At 39.7% G+C, this 19419-nt stretch overlaps 1 protein-coding gene across 1 annotated transcript; it reads right to left on the bottom strand.

Annotated features, from left to right (window-relative positions):
- Positions 1–1574: 1574 nt before the first annotated feature.
- actr2b (actin related protein 2b) lies at positions 1575–15849 on the bottom strand. The gene is made up of 9 exons (XM_003438329.5): positions 15698–15849; positions 13458–13568; positions 11587–11802; positions 11293–11365; positions 10522–10658; positions 9967–10116; positions 7963–8108; positions 7363–7495; positions 1575–3268 (listed from the first exon to the last, which is right to left on the bottom strand). The coding sequence occupies exons 1-9, from the start codon at positions 15743–15745 to the stop codon at positions 3098–3100; spliced, it is 1185 nt and encodes a 394-aa protein (XP_003438377.1). The 5' UTR covers positions 15746–15849; the 3' UTR covers positions 1575–3097.
- Positions 15850–19419: the final 3570 nt, after the last annotated feature.

Below are 19419 nucleotides of genomic sequence, written 5' to 3'. Positions count from 1 at the left end.
GTTTGATGTAAGGAACCTAACACACAAACATCGTTATAAATCACTTTTCATGGAAAGAGAAAGGGTGATTTCATGAGGAGACCCAGAGGGTTAAAAAAAATGTCAAAGCCACAAGTTTTTCCCTATGACTTTGAAACTTCTAAAAGTTTTGCAACATATTTGATGAAAGAAAGCACAAAGAAAAACTGAGGCTAGTACAGCCTGTCTTATTCTCCTCAACATGTCTTCCAGGGGAGCTGCCTCCCTCCACAGGAGGAACATGTGATAGCCATCGAGGACGTCGAGCTGTTTCACTCAGGATGTCTCTGGAAAAGCATGTGGGCGATAATGATGGAGCAAGTGAGGGGAGGGGGAGGGAGAGAGAAAAGAGAAGAGAAAGAAGGTCCCTGAGGGCTTTTGGGGGCCTGCTAAGCAGCTCAACGGCTGCAAACAGCATCGCGGTCCACATGTGCAAGCATTTAAGATATCTGCTCGTGTAATGGGGTCAGCATGGCCCCTCTCTGGGTGCATGAGCACCGGCACTCACTTCCCAGTGCAGTTTACAGGAATGGGTGGCCGTGGTCCCATGCCCAAAGATAGGCAGGATTTAACGTTTTTCCTTCCTTACCACAAAGATTTTGTTCAACAGTTAACTCGGAGAGTATTACCTTTGTAGCATTTTAACCTGTTCTGGTTTTGCATCAGGTCGAAAACTGCTTGATTCACTCAAACTGAACAGAGACGTTACAGATGTAACGTTCGAAGACACAGTTGCTTCAGCATACTTTTTTGATTGCCTGAACTTGAGATAAAGACTGCTGAGAGGAAATGTCGCTCTACTCCCACCCTGTGGAAAATGCTTTGACTAGAGAGAGTTTAGAGATTGTTTGGGCAGCAAAACTATAGGAAAACAAGTATCAAAGAAGAATTATTTTTATAAGTCTTAAATTGCTAAACAAGGTTTTTTCAGAAGCTGTTTGGGGGAATTTGAGTGCACCATTTAAATGTGTAAAGTTCACGTTTTCATGTGGTGGAATTTTAACTCCTTTCTCCTTGTTTCATACTAAATACATATTCTGAAGTGACAAAAAATAAATAAATAAAAAAAATCACAATGAAATGCGCCAAACTACTTTTGCAAACATCCTTACGTGATGCCCTTTGTGCTCTGATGGGGAGGAAATTTCAAACGGCGCTCCTGAGGTAATAGTTCAGGGTTAAGAGGGAAGTGGCAAGAGTCGAGGGATTAAAATGGAACAAGGCCGGAAGAGTCTGGGTGAGATCTTTATTTCAGGCACGGAAAGAGAGCCTCTTCCTCTGGTGGCGCCAGTCCTCTGCCGCTGTTCCATTTCCTCTTCCTCCTTCGGGTCTGTGAGCAGAGGTCTCGTCCTCTTCTGTGGATGAGCCTCGGTCACCTACACCCTTCTCCTGTCATTGTGCTTAATCAACCCATTTAATCTGTCCCCTACTTGCAAATATACATTCAAAAGATAAATATTTACAAATCAATGTTCAGGATTTCTTGCTCCGAGCCATAAATTTGTGAAACAGAAGCTTCATGTGCCAAAAAAAAGAAGGAACCTGCCACACAAACATCCTTATAAATCACTTTTCTTTATTTAAATCAGCGTTAGGCAGTTATGCTATGAACAACACAGGAAAGTAAAAACAAAAAATTGTGACAAAAAGAAAGACATTAAAACATGAGATCCAGTTAACATTAACTGCACTTGGCACTGGATAGACGTTCATGGAAAGAGGAGAAAAAAAAAATATACACATTTATCGTAATCAAAATAGAAGTGCCTCCAGTAATCATTAAGTCGACCGTTGGGAATGAAAGTCTGGAGAACTTAAATAAGCCGTATAATATACCGTTTTAATTTCCCAGCTTTGCGATGCTCCAGGTGCCCAAATTTAAACAGATCTCATCCTAAAACCTGCCACTGCCTCCGTGCTTTGGTGGATCTGGAGGAATACGATGAGTGAGGTACTATAGCGTCGATACAGTTTGAAATAACTGGTTTAACTGCTATAACTGCTCACACCCATTCATTCAACTTCTGATTTACTTCTGATTTATAACCAGAGAGGAGGCAGAGGCCAAGCTGTCTGACGAGGAAAAAAAATACTAACCCTCCCCACACCCCATCACTGTGTCACCACCAACGAACCCCTAAAGTACCGTCACACACTCGATGTCAAGCTCAGGGGCTTTTAGTTTGTGTATTTGTCCCTTTATAAATCAACCATTAATTCTTCATAAAATAAGAAAACAAAACAACACATGGAGGACCTTCTGTTACTACAATACACTCCATTTACAATGGTAGCAGTGCACAGCAACAAAAAAGTCAATGAAAAAAAAAAGTCAAATTTAAAGATGGAAATCAAACTCATACATCCAACAAAAAAGGGGAAAAAGCAAAAACAAAGTAATCCCTCTCCCAGAAAAGAAAAGTCATGATATCATTTATAAAAACCGACATAAAAATGTGATCAGTTCTCGCTCACCCGGAACAGATGCTCAAAGCGGCCCGTGGCTGTTTGTGGTGGACCCTGATTGTGACGTTACAGACGCTTACAAGTTGCTTAGAAACTTTGCATCACTTTATCTCCTCTACAGGTTTAACAAGGGAGGAAACTAAGCTTTCCGCCGAGGCTGGTCGGTTTACCCGACAAGTGTTAATTCACAACAAGCCTAATCTGCAGGTAAATATGCTGCATTGACAGCTCTTAACCTTCTCCCACCAGCACTCAGCAAGAATCAGTGGAAATCTGCAAAGATGGAATTGGTTTCTTGGGGCTTGCGAGGAAAAGTGTGAACCAATCCCGAACCAGGAGAGAAGAGAGAGAGGCAGAGAGGCAGAGAGAGAGAGAGAGAGAGAGAGAGAGGAGAGAGCGGGAAGGTGATGGCTGGATTCCCTGCGGTGTTTGAAGGGAATCAACGGCCGAAACAGAGAGGAACAGGGATAAATAGATATATACTCTGCGATGTGGGCAAGGGGTGGAAATGTGTGTGCATGTCGTGTATGTGTGCGTTTGTGTGTATATTCGTGTGTGTGTGTGTGTGTGTGTGTATTATTATGTCGTGTGGGCGTTCTGTCCGTCCAGTGCTTTATCTGACGGTCACTCCGAGTTTTTCCAGCACACGTACTCCTTTCTCCTGGTACTCCTCCCGGGTCAGCCAGAAGTTGTCCTTGTCCTTCATGATGTCGGCCAGCACAGCTCCACCCAGGAACACCATGTGCTTTCGCCTGGGAGGATCCTCAATCCGGATCTTAAATTTCTACAGGAAAAGAAACACAGAGGAGAAGGATGAGTTGCCAATACTGCTCAAAGTTCCCAAAAGTCTACATGTTTTTCTAATCAATGTCAAGATTTATATCAAAATTTGAGTGGTCTAAATCAGATAGAAACTAACTTGATAAAAGCCAGAAGATAATTAGGTATAATTATGATAATACGTTTTACTTAACTGTTAGTTCTTCCTTTGATATAACTGAATTCATGGCTGTGCAACATAAAAATTAGGTTCCCCCTCAAAAAAAAAAAAAAAAAATCAACTCTTGACACAATGAGCTTCTTGGCTTCAGATGGCGTGAGCTCTCTTACTAAAAATAGTTCAACCACAGTCCGCTGTCAAAGCAGCCTCATGTTAAGTTTATACACGTACACCGCCTCCAGACAGCCGGCAATCCGATGAAAACAAGAAAAGGCGAGCAAGCAAAAAAAAAGAAAGAAATACAAGCCTTTTTTGCTGATTTCCACAGTTGTCCGCTTTTTAACATTCAGAAAGAACAACTGGATTTGAGCTACTGAAAATATTTCATGTGATTCAGGAAACAGGAGCTGCTTGAGTTGGAGACTACAGGAGGCAGGACACATGATGTCCTCTTGCTAGCATTAAATGCACTTAAATATTAGTTGCGCTTTTTGCACACTGGCGTGATCTGATATCTGACACGGACTCTGTACTGGAGAACTGGTGGGATAAGGACCAGCTAATGCATGACCAGTATGGTGGTGGATAATTGCACTCTCACATGCACCTCTGTCAGAAAAGTGTTAAACAGGCCAAGACTTTCCTCAAGACCTAGCAGGATTTTTCCAAATAAATAAAAAAAAAAAAAAAAAAAAAAAAAAACACCAAGTGTTGGAAGGAGTTTCTATCAAAAACATGCTGAATTAAATTCTTTTAACCCTTTTCATAGCGCTTCACATGGTAACTTTTAATACTTGGGACTGGAAGAGAAATTTGTTTAATCTCAAAATTGTTTAATACCCCAACAGCAAACTTAACAAATTAGTAGGATTGGACAGCTTAGTTTAGCCAGGTGTAACTAACGTGTTATTTTTTGTGACATTTAAAATATAAAACACGTTTAAATGTGTTTAGAACTTCAGAGGAGCTTCTGCTTGCAAAAAACACCAGAATAAATTGAGGGAAAAGGAATCTGATCAACCCGTGTTCCCTCTCCAAGTTTACTGTTAACAAATAACAGTAACGTGAATTTGATGCGCTAGCTTCCAGGGAACCTCTGTAGTCCGTCACGTCCATCCACTCGCAGTATCCTGATGTAGCCTGTCTACTGAGGATACTCCTTTAATACGGCTTTTACTCTGTTTTGATATTAACTATATTTCTAACATTTAGAAAACACTAAAGGTGACTCTCTTAGTCTCTACTCAGCAAAGACTTTCCAGCGAATTGCACGCACATTAATGGAGAGCATGTGTGCAGAGACAGTCAGTCTATCCTCATGTTTGCATTGTTTTGAAGCAAAGTGAATACCATAAAAGGAGCTACGGGATATAAATGAGTAGTTGACTGCTGGGCTAGCAGCTAGTGCTTATGGAAAGCTTACCAACTTCAGTCTTGGGGAGGAAAAAGCGAGTAACTGCAATTAATGAGAGCCAAGTATGTGATAAATTATCACGCATTTAATTATTAATTATCATTTTTAAATAAACAACCCTTAATTTTTTTTAAAAAATTTTAAGCTAGAGATTTTTGTTTCAAGTGACAACTAAAACTGCAAACTTTGAAATGTTTCAAGGAAACTGACTTACATGTGATGAATAACCGAGGTAATTTTTTTTTTTTTTTTAAATTTACCAGCTCTTGACTCTCAAGTTTCTTTAATCACAAAATGAGCAAAAACTGTCACGACCTACAAGACATTAGTAAACGTTTGGAGCCAGTTTGTGACCAGTCAAATTTACGGTGCCCTTTACACAACTGGGAGGCTCTTCTTGGAAATCGGCAGACATTTAAAGGCTCTTGACAGGTGACTGGATGAGCCATCTGTCTATCATAGGCTAATGTGGGTATTAACAGAACTCAACAGTGAGGTTCAGGAAGTGAAAATCCCATTTATATTCTCCATAGGGATTTGATTATGAGCCATAATGTTATAACCATCTAAAGTAGATTTACTACAAGCTACACTGTGAAACGATGGTTTCTACTCCTGCACAAACCACAAATCTACCACATATCAACCTTGTTTTAACAAAAATAAAGAAGTAGTGAATAACTGAAACAGCAACATCTATGACTGATGGAGGTCACTGTTGTCATGGAAATGTTAGTGTGAAACTGTAGAAAGGCATTAAACAACACCATTATTAATTATATAAACATTTTACTACCTCGTTTGTGTTGTTACATTTCTTATTTGGTGTATGGATTAAAGAATTCAAAACAAGACTACATGGCCTCAGAGAGAGCACAAACAAAGAATAACCTGGAGACTGTACACCACCACAACACGTAGACTTTTACTGCAGCTAAAAAAAGAAAAGAAAAAAAAAAATAGCTGCCACAAGAAGCTGACTGGTCCGACCAACAAATGCTAAGCTTTTAGTCTAATAAAAATTGATCCTCTTATGATCATGATCGTGTGAGAATCTGCATTTGTCTCAGGAGTTTTCCAGCTCCTGAGGGAAATACATAAAGAAAGCTGCCTGCATGGAATCGATACAACTGAGAGCTCAGAGACGGACGCAAAAACAATAAACTTTCTATCGTAAGACCAAAACAATCAGGTGACAGGCATTAAATGCTGCTTTAAGAGCCAGCAGGAATCACAGAGTGAGCTGATAAAACTGATTTTAATCATGACAACTGAGACCTTTCAAATTACAGAGTCATCTGATCAATTGTTAATCAAAAACACAGACCGATGATGCTTTAAAGCGGCCTCATGACAGCTGTGGTCAGATTCACACGCAGTCCAATTGTTGTTTTCAGCACAGAAAAATGATAACACAAACTTCTCCTTCAGCACAATCTACTTCTGTCTGGCATGTTTAAACACTCATATTTTCACCAAATAGGGCAAAGGATGCTGCTTCGGTTTGTTGCTCACGTGACTGGTTATCTAAACGTACTAACAAACACGTAAAGGTGCAAGCTACACAAGGAGGTGGTGTATTTGCCATATTCTGGCAGGAAAACAAGTGCTAGGAAAACTGACTGTGGTTTAGTTAATGCCAGAGTTGAAACTGACATTCAGCAAAGCAGTTTCTTTCTAGCAAAAACTGCATCTCAGCAGCATCTTTTTAGTTCTGAAGAGTTTTCATGAAGGGGAAAAAATCCTATCATTGGATTCCCACACTAACTTTGCAGACTTCAATTCAAAAAAATGAGACAATCTGGGAAAATTGGGGTCGATTGCAGTTGCAGGCAGAAAAGTAAAGCACATAATGATGTGTTCTTTAAACCTATGAGTCATCTGCTGAGCTTTGTTTATAAAATACTTCTGTTTAAAATCATCTGTGTCTTTGGGATACCGACATGAAAAGGTAGAAATATTTTACCAAAACAAATATTTGTCACTATGAAGTTAACTGCACGCTTGTTTAAATTAAATGAGCGTCTGGCCTCTGGCACTACCTTGTGGTAGTTTGTCTACACTGCACTAAAAAATTCATAAAGCCAGTCTTGTGCTTGAAACGGGCAAGGTTCAGACATGATCGGTGCATGCAGTTTAAGTTCAAGTTGTGTGAAAACACAGCGAGATGTCATTTACATCCTTGAAACATGTTCCCTGTGGTTGCTTCTGGCACTTCAATGCTCTCTAACATGTGGGAAAAGCCGTACTGAAGATCTTTAACGAATTGTGAGAATCAGGGGAAATGTTTTACTTAAACCAGAGGCCAGATGCAGACTTCTATGTTCCTTTCTATAACTAGAGCACTCTTTTTAAAAAAAAAAAAAAAAAAAAAAAAAAAAAAAATCACACTGGATAGATCTAATGAGCTAGATTGAATGTCCCAGTTTTTCAAAGTGACAATCATGCTGTGAATCATACTTGAGCAGTTTTCGCTCACAGTCAGTCGTGCATGTCACTTTATAGGAGAAGGCTGGTTTCTTACCGAAAGCTTGTCCACATCTCCCTTGAGCACACGCTCCAGGTACAGCTGCTTGAGCTCCCTCTCCAGCCGAGATGGCAGGCCGGGGTACATGGTAGATCCGCCTGAGAGCACGATGTGTTTGTAGAACTCAGGCCTGATGACAGGAAGGCAGAAAAGGGTGAGAGCAGGAAGAGACACATTTTCTCATTTTAAATCAGCAAATGCTGGAAAATGTACTTTCCAAACAGATCTTCAGTGACTTCAAGAGAGTAAAAATAAATTATTGAACTAAAGCAGCAAGGGATCAGTCATACTTAGTTGACTTGCAAGTGTTTACATTTTTTCCCCTTGTTCCATTCTTTTAAAGACTCATGATCAATTTTCAAACTTTCCATACTGAACTCTAGACTTCACAAAATATTTAGTTTTATGTCTAAAACCCTCCATTGCTTAAGCGAAAGCTGTGATCAGCTGACATTGCCGTTTGACATCCATCTATGTATTCCTTGCCAAAACGTCTGCCTCTGCTGAAACTTCCTAATGCTGTGGAAACACTGAGTCACCCTCAGGAAAGCTTTTTATTGATAGTGGAGTATACATGTGCCCTTTTGTTGGCCTCACCTGGTGTCTATGTCAGCTGCTTGGATGGTGTTGAAGAGTAGCTCGGCCACTCCAACGCCCTCCACGTTGATGAGGTGGGGCTGGAACAGAGCCTCAGGGGCCTCAAACCGCTCTCCTCCCACCTTGATCACACGGCCATCTGGCAGCTGGAGTTGTGTGGGAGAGATGAGAAAAAAAAAAAAAAGCAAAGAGGGGGGAAAAAAAAAACAAAAAAAATGACACTAATGAAAAGGTAAGATTTAATGTACAAGAGTGCCCAAGGGTGTGAAACTCGACAGTGAGAATCATGATTGATACTGAAAGGTTTAACTTCTCAAAAGAAAAGAAAATCCTCCCAGACTGGTGACACTGTACAGCAAGTTAGAGCACGGAGAGTGCTGGCCTCAAACTGACTATAGTGAATGCATGTGACTATAAAAAGGCTTCATTCAGCCAAGGGCAGTGGGAGGAAGCAGAGCCTAGCCACTGCCGCAAAGTGGCTGCACAGGAAATGATGTAACGCGCAATTCAGGACCTTTCGGCCACAGGTACATTGCCCTCCTTGTTTCGGCACACAAAACCATACTTACACATACATGTTCACGCACCTATTCACCTGCACGCACACAGTCGCCTACACTAACCCAAACACACATGGTCAGAGCGCACTGAGACACAACATGTGCTCGGAAAGGCGTGCAGGAACACAGACACCAGGACCGACGTTTAGATTCTGTGGTTCTCTCTGCAGGGAAATGGACCTCGGAAAGAAAAGCAAGCCTGACGGAGGAGCACTGCACCCCCATATGTCTGAGTCTCAGAGAAAACTGTTAGTCAGTAGCACTGCCCTGTACCAAAGCTGCCAACTACACCAACAGTGGGCATGTGGTAGTCTACTTAGCTCAGTGCTGAAACAGATTTAGTTACCCCATTAGTTTTGATTATTTCAAAATACAGCCACTTTTGAATAACAAATCCTTTGGGAGGGATTCTGTCTGCACCGCTGCTATTTTAGGCAGAAATATGAAACTTGTGCACACGTGGAGTGCGTAAAAAGAACTCATTTTAAAGGAAAAAAGTAAACAAAACAAAACAAAAAAAAAACGTGCAACCCCTCACGGCTGGAAATTTGCTGACTTGTAAAAACATTCAACCTAAATAAAATAGATGTTTAATATGACAAAAATATACATTTCAGAATTTCAGTCGGTTTTTGCACATTTGTACCCGTGATGGGTAGGGCTGCTTGGTTACCGTGACAATTAATGACAATTATTTAATAAATATAATACTCAGGGTTTAGAAAAAGTATGGATTTAAACTTGTTTTTTGATGAAAAAAATGATTACTAATTTTTTTTAATATTTAGTTTTTATTAAAAGCTACTTTTGACTGCTCCCTTATTCACAAGGGGTCACGACAGAGGATATATATCTGCATATTTGATCTGGCACAGACTTTTACCCCAGATACCCTGCCAGCAATTTGTGCCTCTTCTGAGTCTTGAACTGGAGACCTTTTGTGCGTTAGACAAATGTGTTAACCACAAGTGTGTGTTTTTGGGAGTGGAGTCGAAGTCTTGTTATTTAAATGTGCTGGATAAATGAAAATGACTTGACTCACTGAGAGCCAAAATTGGAATAAAAATTTAAAAAGATTCGATGCACAGAGCTGCTGACTGGTATACTTGAGTTAATGACTATTAATGTATGTAGTTAATGTATTTAGATTTTTGTTATCATTATTTTACTGCATTTTGTTATATAAAGCTTGGGTTCTTGAGTGACTAATGCACACAATGCCCATGTGAGGGCAGCAATCATTTTTAACGCCCTTTTTATGCAAGCTGCAGTGTTTTGATAAAGCTTTCCAAAACGACACACCCTAAAATTCATAAGGGAACTGTACCGACCAGCTCGGGATTAACATCAAACATGTGGATCAGTTCTCTCACAATGTCACAGCAAATGTAACTGCATTTGTCAGTGATTTATTACTGTTAAGAATAAACATGCGAGTGTCTACCGTGTATGATTCCACCAGCACGGTGGTCTCGAGCGCCAACTTCTGCTCCTGTTCGATGTTGTAGCCTACATAGCACAGCTTCTCCTTCATCATGCGCACCGTCTCAAAGTCTGCAGAGTGGTTGAAGGCATAACCCCTCAACAGTAACAACTGCACATGGAGAATGAGGAAGAGGTCAGGGAATAGGGAAGGAAAAGCAGAATAAAATGAGAGACGCTTTGGCTTACTTAATGTAATCTCCTAATATATCAAGTTGCACTGGAGGAAGTTGAGCTTTTCTAAATTAAGATCTTCCCACTTAGTTGCAAACAAAGAATCTAATGACATATGCAAAACTTCACACAAAAAAAAGACTAAACTGTGACACAATTTGTTTGGTTTTTTTTATACGCTGCAAAACGTATTCAAACTTGTGCATTCAGCAGCAAATTTTGGAAGTCAGATCTTAGAATGGAGTTCTCACAGAACCTGCTATTTAAAGATTGATCTAAGAATATTTTGCCAAGTCTCCACCTGACATAGAAACACTTTGATGAAATTATTCAAACTGGATACCTTGATGAGGTAGCGGGTGATGTCCCTGCCTGCGATGTCCAGACGTCTTGTCAGGTGGGGCAGACTGAAGCCCTCATACACAGGACAAATGTGCGTGACACCATCACCCGAGTCCACCACCACACCAGTAAGAAGGCCTGAAACGCAAACACACGCTACAGTTAATAACCTGCAATTCTATCAAGCAAGGAGAGTTTTATCCAGAGTGTGCTTGCAGCTGCTGATTACTGCTGGCTGGGTAAACATACACAAAAAAAACCTGCTGCAATAACACAGCTAATGTAACAGTTACCTACTTATAACTAGGTAATTGCTTATTTAAAAAAAAAAAAAAAATCTGATAAAAATAGTAGAATAATAGACAGACCTCACGCAGAGCTGTGTTTGCACAACATATCAGCTGATGTCAGAAGTACTGATAAATGTTTTGGCACAAATATGATTGTGTTGGTCTGTAAGAACATTTTGACCAAGACGTGTTTGTGTGGTAGCTAAATACTGCTACACAAAAACTTCCACAACTAACTTTAACAGCTCTCTTGTTTCTAAGTTTAATGACATAAATAGTAATCAAGCAAATAGTACAATACGTTTATAACTGTCCGCATGAAGGGCCTATAATCGCACTTTAGGGCTAAAATTAATTTCTAGATGAGGCGGTTTAAGGAAGCAGAAGAACAAGTCTAAAATGTCTGTGACATGAAAGCTGTGTTATGCAACAGAAAAAGGTTAGTGTCTGTTTTGACTAGACGTGTGTGTAAAGGCCTCTACCTTGGGCATACAGTGTCAGCACAGCCTGAATAGCAATGTAGACTCCTGCAAACTGGTAGGTCTCAAACATCACCTGTGGTAGACGACAGGAAGTACAACTGTTGAGAAACTTGACACACTACAGTGGGTAACGTGGGTGCAAAATTATTTCTGTAGCGTAATGCAGAAGTAGCACACAATGAAGTCATTTCACGGAGGATTAACCAAACTGCAACTTCTGCTATGCTTTAAAAATCCATTTCCCCCCGAAAGGCTGCAAGATGCTGCCTCTGATAATGACAATTTTAATGTTACCTCGATGATTTTCTCACGGTTCTTGGTGGGGTTCATGGGGGGCTCGGTCAGCAGAATCTTGCAGTTGCGGGAGTCGATGTTGAGCTTCTCTGGGCCAAAGGTGTAGTCCCACAGGTGCTTCATGTCATCCCAGTTCCTGACAATGCCGTTCTCCATTGGATAATTGACCTCTAGCATGGAGCGCAGCTCACTAGCCTCATCCCCCACCATCAGGTCCTGCAGGAAATTTAACAGAGATAAATATTTAAAAATAGGGCAGCAGAGCCTTCAGGATTGTGGAGCCCATTGTGGAACAATCAGAGTCACTGGGGACAAGGATGAGTACATAGCCTCGGTCTGGAAATTAAACTCAGTCATCTCATTTGCCTACTTGCCACCTGAAAACCTCTGTCATCTGACAACAAAAGCATTCATGTAGCACTTTGACTTAAAACTCAATTACCCACCATGCACAACAAGGCATCATTTTCCATGCATATACACCTGGAAACACTTCCCTTTAGCTACAGTACACCACTCGTTTAAGCCCCATTCAACTATCTGCATGCAAGGCACCGCAGCAAAATGTAAACAACTGTTGGGTTAGAGCTCAGTGTTAGCCACACAGTCAAGCATCTCACGTTCCACTTGGAGACATCAAAAGCCTACTGAAGGCAGCCATTTTATGGGTTCATCCTGTGCTCTTTGGCATTAATGAGTACCAGTCACAGGCATCGCCTCCATGTGGTGTCATTAAAGAAAAAAGAAAGAAGGGGGAAAAAAAGGAAAGAAAAACAGATGTGTTTCCATCTCCACCACAGCTGTCTGCCATGCATCCTCAAGTATGGGCACTTCCTCTGCACTTAGAAGAATTTTTTTTTTTCTTTTTTCATATTGGACATTAATCAATTAAAATATGTTGACTGCTTCAAAATGGCTAGAAAAATAGATACATATGATACATACAGATACAGAAAAATCTGTCCTTTGGCACACATTGCTCTGGGTGACATTTTAAGTTGTTTTCAGCTGAAAACTGCTTCAGGATTGGTGGGAGGGTAGCTGTCAGGATGCAGCAGGAGATCAGAGACTTTGACAATGGAACCGGTCCAAAATCTCTTTTAGCACTCCATCGATAACAGCTGGCCTATGATTCACTGCAGCTATTTCTGCTAACACTCTCAGCCTGGAGATAAAAAAAAAAAAAAAAAAAAACTGCTGTGGATTGGCCTTACCAGCCAGCAATACCCAGCTTTGCACCCAAAATCAAAAGGTAATGAGGATGTACAAAAATGGGATCAGAATGAGTGATGAAAAAATAAATTCATGAAACACACTGGACAAAAAAGAAAAACTCAATCAAACAAGGGGCTTAATTTTTAATTTCATTACATGACTCAGCTCTCTATAGCAAGCAAGAATGAGAAGCACACACCAACCTAAACTTACCATTTTCTGGACATTCTACTTCACCAGGAGAGGAACAAAACATGGAGGAAGAGGAGGCAGATATATAAAAAAAATGAACAAACAAAAGTGGAAAGGACAACGAGAAAGGTAGAGATAGGCACCATGCCAAAATAATGTGAAGCTGTCAAGACATTTACACTGCTGCTGTCTTGCCTGCTAAAATAAAAAGACCTGCTAGTTTTGATGTGGGCTGGTGTTAAAAGTATTTTCCAGAGATTCATTAGGGTGCTAACTCTTACAAGAGTCTATCTCGACTGTCTATTACTTTGACACTGTGTTTATATAAGAGACTGACTTTAATCTGTAATGTATATTTCACATCTTGATTTTTTCTCTCTCCTGTTTTCAAGTTATATTTTTGTTCGATGACCCATTTCCAAAAGTCGAGTGGAAAAAAATGCATAAGGAGGAACAGTCTGTACCTTGATCTCAATGTTTCCCACTTTGGCTGTAGAACGAATGATGGGTCTCCCAACGAGTGCAGGGAAGATGTGCTCTGGGAAGTTGGAGCCTGCATAGCCACACTTGACAAACTACAATAGAGAGACAAAAAGGGAAGAAAACCAGAGCACAGAGGAAGTGATTAGAAAATACTGATAAGATACATTCTAGAACAGAACTTGAAAACATCACTATCATCCTATTGATAAGAAAGGCCCCAATTACCATTCAGAATGAACATGTTTGATGACGCTGCACGTTTCATGTACTGCGTGTCTAAATGTGGTCAGTTCCTGTATTTGTAGACTGATAGAAAACCTCAAGTATACAAGATGTTTTATATCTGTGCCTAATTTCCTTTTTAATGCAAAAAACAAACAAAGATATTTAACATTAATATTCTGCATCTGTGCTTTTCACATTTATACATTAAAAACCCTTCTGTGTTATTACCAACAAATAAAATATTATTAGAACCATTTGTAAAAATCAATTTTGTGAGAGCTACAAAGACTATCATTTACACCACATGGAGATATAGACAATTTGCTGTTCTTTGCGCTCAGCTAGAATAGTTGAGCGAGCTCAGATAACCGAAGACCAGGAAAAGATAGCATCAGAGGTGCACTGGTGTACGATTACCTCTAAAATAGCAGCCACAAATACCGTTACAGGAAGTTGTTTTAGCTCTAATTAAAATATTTGCCTTTTTTCTGATTCTACACACCCTTTTTTGCACCAATTTAATTTGCTTTGAACCAACTATTAAAACATTTTCTGCATCAATACACAGCACAAAATTTAACCAAGTAACAAGGGATGCAGACTGTAAGCATGCAATTTGGAAACCGTTATGGTAAAATTCATTGAAAGACTATCAAGAGTAAACTAAACAATTAATAGTCTAAACTTTTTTCTGCATGCAAAAAACAAAACAGCATTTGCATTGGACTGTGAAAAAGCATGCAACAGCGCTCTTAACAAATCTGCTAGTGACATATACTGTGGTTCAGACTCGTCTCACTTCCTCTTGACTTCTCAGTTCAACTCTGACACAGGGCTGTTTTTTTCCCCTGCTTCACAGAAAGCTCTTGAAAGACTCACAACTCAAAAGAGCCTTATTAGTCAGTAACATGCTGAGCCAACATCCTCTTTGACTGCTGACGTTTAGACAAGGAAGCCAGCACACCCCAAAAGAAACAGTGCTACCTGTGTGTGTGCAATAAGCAATTTAGAAGCATAAACAAAGCTCAGTAAAGTTTATATTAAATGCTTGATGGCGCACAAGCTGAGTATTTTATTAAGAGTGAGTACAGCTACAAGGAAATACAGCAGTATATCATTCATGTTGATAATTACTATTGGGGACGAAAAGACCACAAAAATGTATCACATGTAGTGCAAATATGAGCAGCTTTTTGGATGGTGGTTACTTTCCTTTGTGGTGGGGGCTCTTTCGCAATGTTTCATTTTACACACCCCAGTGTTAACTTCCGAGTGTTTAGCCCCCAATTTTAATCAATAAGTACATGTAAACACACAGCCGACGTGCAGATACAAAGATACGTGCAGAAATACACCTGAGGTCTTCCCGGACTCCTTACTAATGGCTGCTTGGGTTAAATTTTTAATGAGCGAAGTTGGTGTAAGCTGCGGAATGAGTAAACGTAAAGGTGGTTCCTCAATTCACCTGACACGGCCTAGCTAGCGTTACACCTAGCCGACACTGAGTGAAAAAACATGTAGCTCCGGTCCTTGGAAAGCAAACTCGGACTACAGCATGGAAAGAATGAATCTGCAAATTCCGTGTGGTTTGCCGAACAAATCGCTGAAATGACTGACGCAGCTGCCAGACAGCAGAAACCAGACAGCCAGCTGTTAAAAGCTAACTAGAAAGGCTAGCTCGGTTAGCTTACTAACCGGTGGTTGCACCTAGGACGTTAAGTATTAATTAAGGGAGTTATGCAGGAGGAAGCAATACAACTAGAGATTTTAATTAAATTTTATCCGTGCATTTCCATCCAATCTGCGGGCCGTTTCCGCATCAGGACTGGATGAATGAAAATTAGCAGGCTAACTGGCTAGCTACACACCCAGTTAACGCTAGCTAGCTTGGACGGTGACAGACCCACTTCCTGTTTCAGCAAATCAGTCGACATAACGGCTCCTTTTAGAGCAAGATTCGTGCTGGTAACACGCCGAGCTAAAACGGTAAGCTTACCCCGGTCCCATTGTCGCAGACCACCACTTTCCTTCCCTGACTGTCCATTATGTAAAAGCCCAGTTGCTGCTGAACCTCCCTCAACTTTCTTCGGCAAAGCCGGAAGGAAGACACACCAACCCGGCCGAAAGGAGGAAGGGAAGGGTGCTCATCCGGTGTGTTCAAATGACATACATTCTCTTCTTCATCTTTGAATTCTTCCCATAAAACCTTTTTTTTTTTTTTATCTATTTCAAATTTTATTTTTTTATTTATTTATTTTAATTTCATAGCATCAACCTACATACAGTTAAAGAAGGAAGGGAAAAACACAATCACACAAATAATTACTGTGTGTCATAAACCATCTACATATTGTGCACGCATAAAGTTGTGGTTAGAAGTTTACGTACTGCATAGCATACTACTTTAATGACATAAAAAAAAAACCAATAATTGGATGCACAGTTATTTATTTGGTCCATTTTTGATGTGTGTTTTAGGTCATTGTCATGAACCTAACCTGGAGCACCCAGCTGTGTGGCTATCTAGCTTCTGTCTAACTACTGCTACTATCTTTGCAAGAATTTTGAGGTGATCCTCCTCCTTCATTATTCCATCCACTTTCTGCAATGTACCAGAATTGCTGACAGCAAAATAGTGCCAGAGAATGATGCTAGCACCATCATGCTTAAGAGCTGGTACAGTGTTCTTAGGTTTGAAAGTATCATCTTTGCCCCTCCACACATACCCTCTGTTATTGTGACCAAATAGCTCAGTTTCTGACACTGGTCTTCCAGCAGTTTCCAGTTCGTGGCAGGCTTGAGAACCAGGTGGTTCTTGGGTTGTTCGTGTAAACCCTAAACAATTTTTTGTCATCACACAGTGACAATTGGCATCTTCTCCCAGACCTTGGAAAAGTGGTGGTACATAAGATAAGAATAATTTGTACTTGTACTTGTTTGAACTGATGATCTTGTAATCTGCAACTGTTTAAAACTTACTCCAATAGATTCCCAACTTGAGTAAATCTGCAGTCTTAATTAGACTTCACTGAGTTCCTTGGAATTTCTCATTGTTTTGAGTGTTGGCCAATCCAATGAGTGCTGTCAAACAAATTCTTTTTATGCTGGCAAAGAGAAACTACAGTCATAGTCAATCATAATCAATCAAGTTAGTAGGCCTTATCAAGTTAAATGAAATTGCAGAACCTTAACTTTTAAAATATTTGAGTGTATATATATAGTTGAGCATGCATGTGCACTTGTGATCTTGTGTGGATTAGAGAAAATCCCAAATAAATTCAGATTTATGTTTTTTGAACAAAGAAAGATGTATGCTGTACAATCGTTCCATCCTGGGAAATGAACAGTTCAAATAAATCATAACAAAACAAGTCTAAAATTACCAAGAAATTCAGGCCCATGATGAGCGTCCCACTTCTGACCACAATTATATTTATAAATGGCTGCACACAATCCATGTATCTTATACAAACTTATTAATTTAGAATTACCCTCTCACACTTCCAGACATATTTTTATTTAGTAAAGGAAAAAGGAGAGAACAAATTCCTTTTAGCTTATATAATTAGTTTCCGATAATACTTTCCATCCCTCTTTTCACATTATAATAATGGCAAAAAGAAAGTACACCGTCTTTCAATTCTCAGGTTTTATAAATCAGGACATAATAAAAGTAATCTGATCCTTAGGAGGCCTTAAAATTAGGAAAATTAAACCTCTGACAATCAACTAAATGACAAATATGACACATATTGCTAAATGACACATATTACAATGTGTCATTTAGCAAAAACTAAGGCAAAAGCAGAAGCAGTGTGTGTAGGTGTTATGATTTGGATTTGCTTTGCAGCGACAGGCTCTGGGCTTCTTGCAGTTACTGAGTCGACCATGAACTCCTCTGCATACCAAATTATTCTAGAGTTAAATGTAAGGCCATCTGTCTCATAGATAAAGCTTGGTCCAAACTGGTTCATACAACAGGACAGGACCTTATTATAACATGAATCTCAATGGGGTGAAGCAACACTGTAAAGGAGAGTAGGGTAAAATCCCTCTGCAAGAGACTTACAAAGTCATACAGAAAATCATTACTTTAAGTTATTGATGCTAAAGGCGGCTCCATAAACTACTGATTTATGGGATGTAGTTAATTTTTCATAAACTGCTTCTGAAAGAGATGTAAATAGACTCTTCATTAGACAGAACCTATGCAAAACAGCTTGAGCAAACTTGTGTACTTCAGCTGATATCTTCAATACCTCGCTGAAGAAATGTGCCAGCCTGCTTTAAGGCCTCCACCATTTTTCTGTTTCCCCAAAACAATTAAAATTTGCCTTGATGACTACAGTCCTGTTTCTTTGACCTCATTAGTAATGAAAATGTTTGAGGATGTTGTGTCGTCCCATTTCAAACCCATCATCGACCCCCTCCTGGATCCCTTGCACTAAAGTTATGCTTTCAACACCATCATCCCAGCTCTACGTCCCACGCTCCCACCTGCATTGGGATTAGCGACTTCCTGTTTGACAGAAGGCTGCTTGTGAGATCAGGCAGGCCCATTTCAGATTCAAAGAAGGTGTTCTTTCTTTGACTGTCATGACTGTACATAAACCCTTCATTTTATTGTAAAGCAACTACAGGAAGCAGCTGTTTGTTTCTCAGGAATGTGCACAAGTGGACAACAAGCTGGTCACAGCAGTATTTCAGGACAATGTTTTTATACTCCAAAGCACCTCAGTAACATAAAACCATGGGAAACAAACAAATGAACAAAAATAATGCTAAATATTTTCTAAAATAGTCAGGAACATGTAGCCTATTAGTTTGTGGGCATCATAAAACATAAAAACAAAAAATCAGCCAGGAGCAGGAAACAGAAAAAAAATGTTATCATCAAAGAAACCTCAAATACTTTCGTGACTTTTATATGGAAACACATGTATGGCATCCTAATACTAAAACAGACCATAACAGAATACTGTAACTGGCATGAAGCAAAACTTTGTAATAGAGGAAGAAAAAAGAAAAAGTGAAAACAAAGGTGATTTCGCTAAAGCTGAAATTAAACAAACAAAGAAATTGTTTTAAATTTATATTTCTTTAAAAAGGCCACTTTACATAATCACATTCTTTCTGTCTTTTATATGATTTGTCTGTTATAGCCTTACATTAAAATAACCTTGTGTGTCGTTTTTAGGTAGAAATAACAACATACATATAAAAATATCCATTTGGACTGACGTGTTTCCTGTAACAGACTAAATAAATGTGGGTGAAAGGAACGTTAAACCAAACTAAATCACAACACTGCACATTGAGGAGAATAATACTTCTACACACTGTACTGTTGCTGCTGATCTTCCGCAGTGCAGTTTGCAGTTTCGTATGCTTTGAAATTTGAATATCCTTATATATGAGGATATTTTTTTACTCACAACTTTCACCCTAAAAGCAGAGGATAGCCAGCAGGTGGAGTATTTTTACTAAAGCAGGAAAATCAACCTCGTTTCCCAATAAGTCTTTATACCTATGGAGTATTCAAATCCCACAAGGAGGCTTTTCAGTCACTGTGTATACTATGATTTCATGTGACCTCACATGTAGTAGTATACCTATTCCATACCTCTTTAAACAGCCCATGTTGAATCAGCTACATACATGGGAAAGCAGGCCAAGGCCAAGGCCAAGTGAGAGATTAAAGGGTTTTCTCTTTTCTCT

The sequence above is a fragment of the Oreochromis niloticus genome, linkage group LG13 (genome assembly GCF_001858045.2).
Source record: "Oreochromis niloticus isolate F11D_XX linkage group LG13, O_niloticus_UMD_NMBU, whole genome shotgun sequence".
Lineage (NCBI taxonomy): Eukaryota > Metazoa > Chordata > Actinopteri > Cichliformes > Cichlidae > Oreochromis > Oreochromis niloticus.
Note: the sequence above shows the minus strand (reverse complement) of the source record. Positions and strands in the feature narration are given on the sequence as shown.

Bases quoted from the DNA above. Each gene is read 5' to 3' on its own strand.
- actr2b (XM_003438329.5), bottom strand. From the start codon at position 15,745: ATGGACAGTCAGGGAAGGAAAGTGGTGGTCTGCGACAATGGGACCGGG. The intron at 10,117-10,521 runs GTATCCAGTTTG...CTCCATGTGCAG, and splicing joins TCACCCGCTACCTCATCAAG to TTGTTACTGTTGAGGGGTTA. The intron at 8,109-9,966 runs GTAGACACTCGC...ACACAACTCCAG, and splicing joins TGCTGGTGGAATCATACACG to CTGCCAGATGGCCGTGTGAT.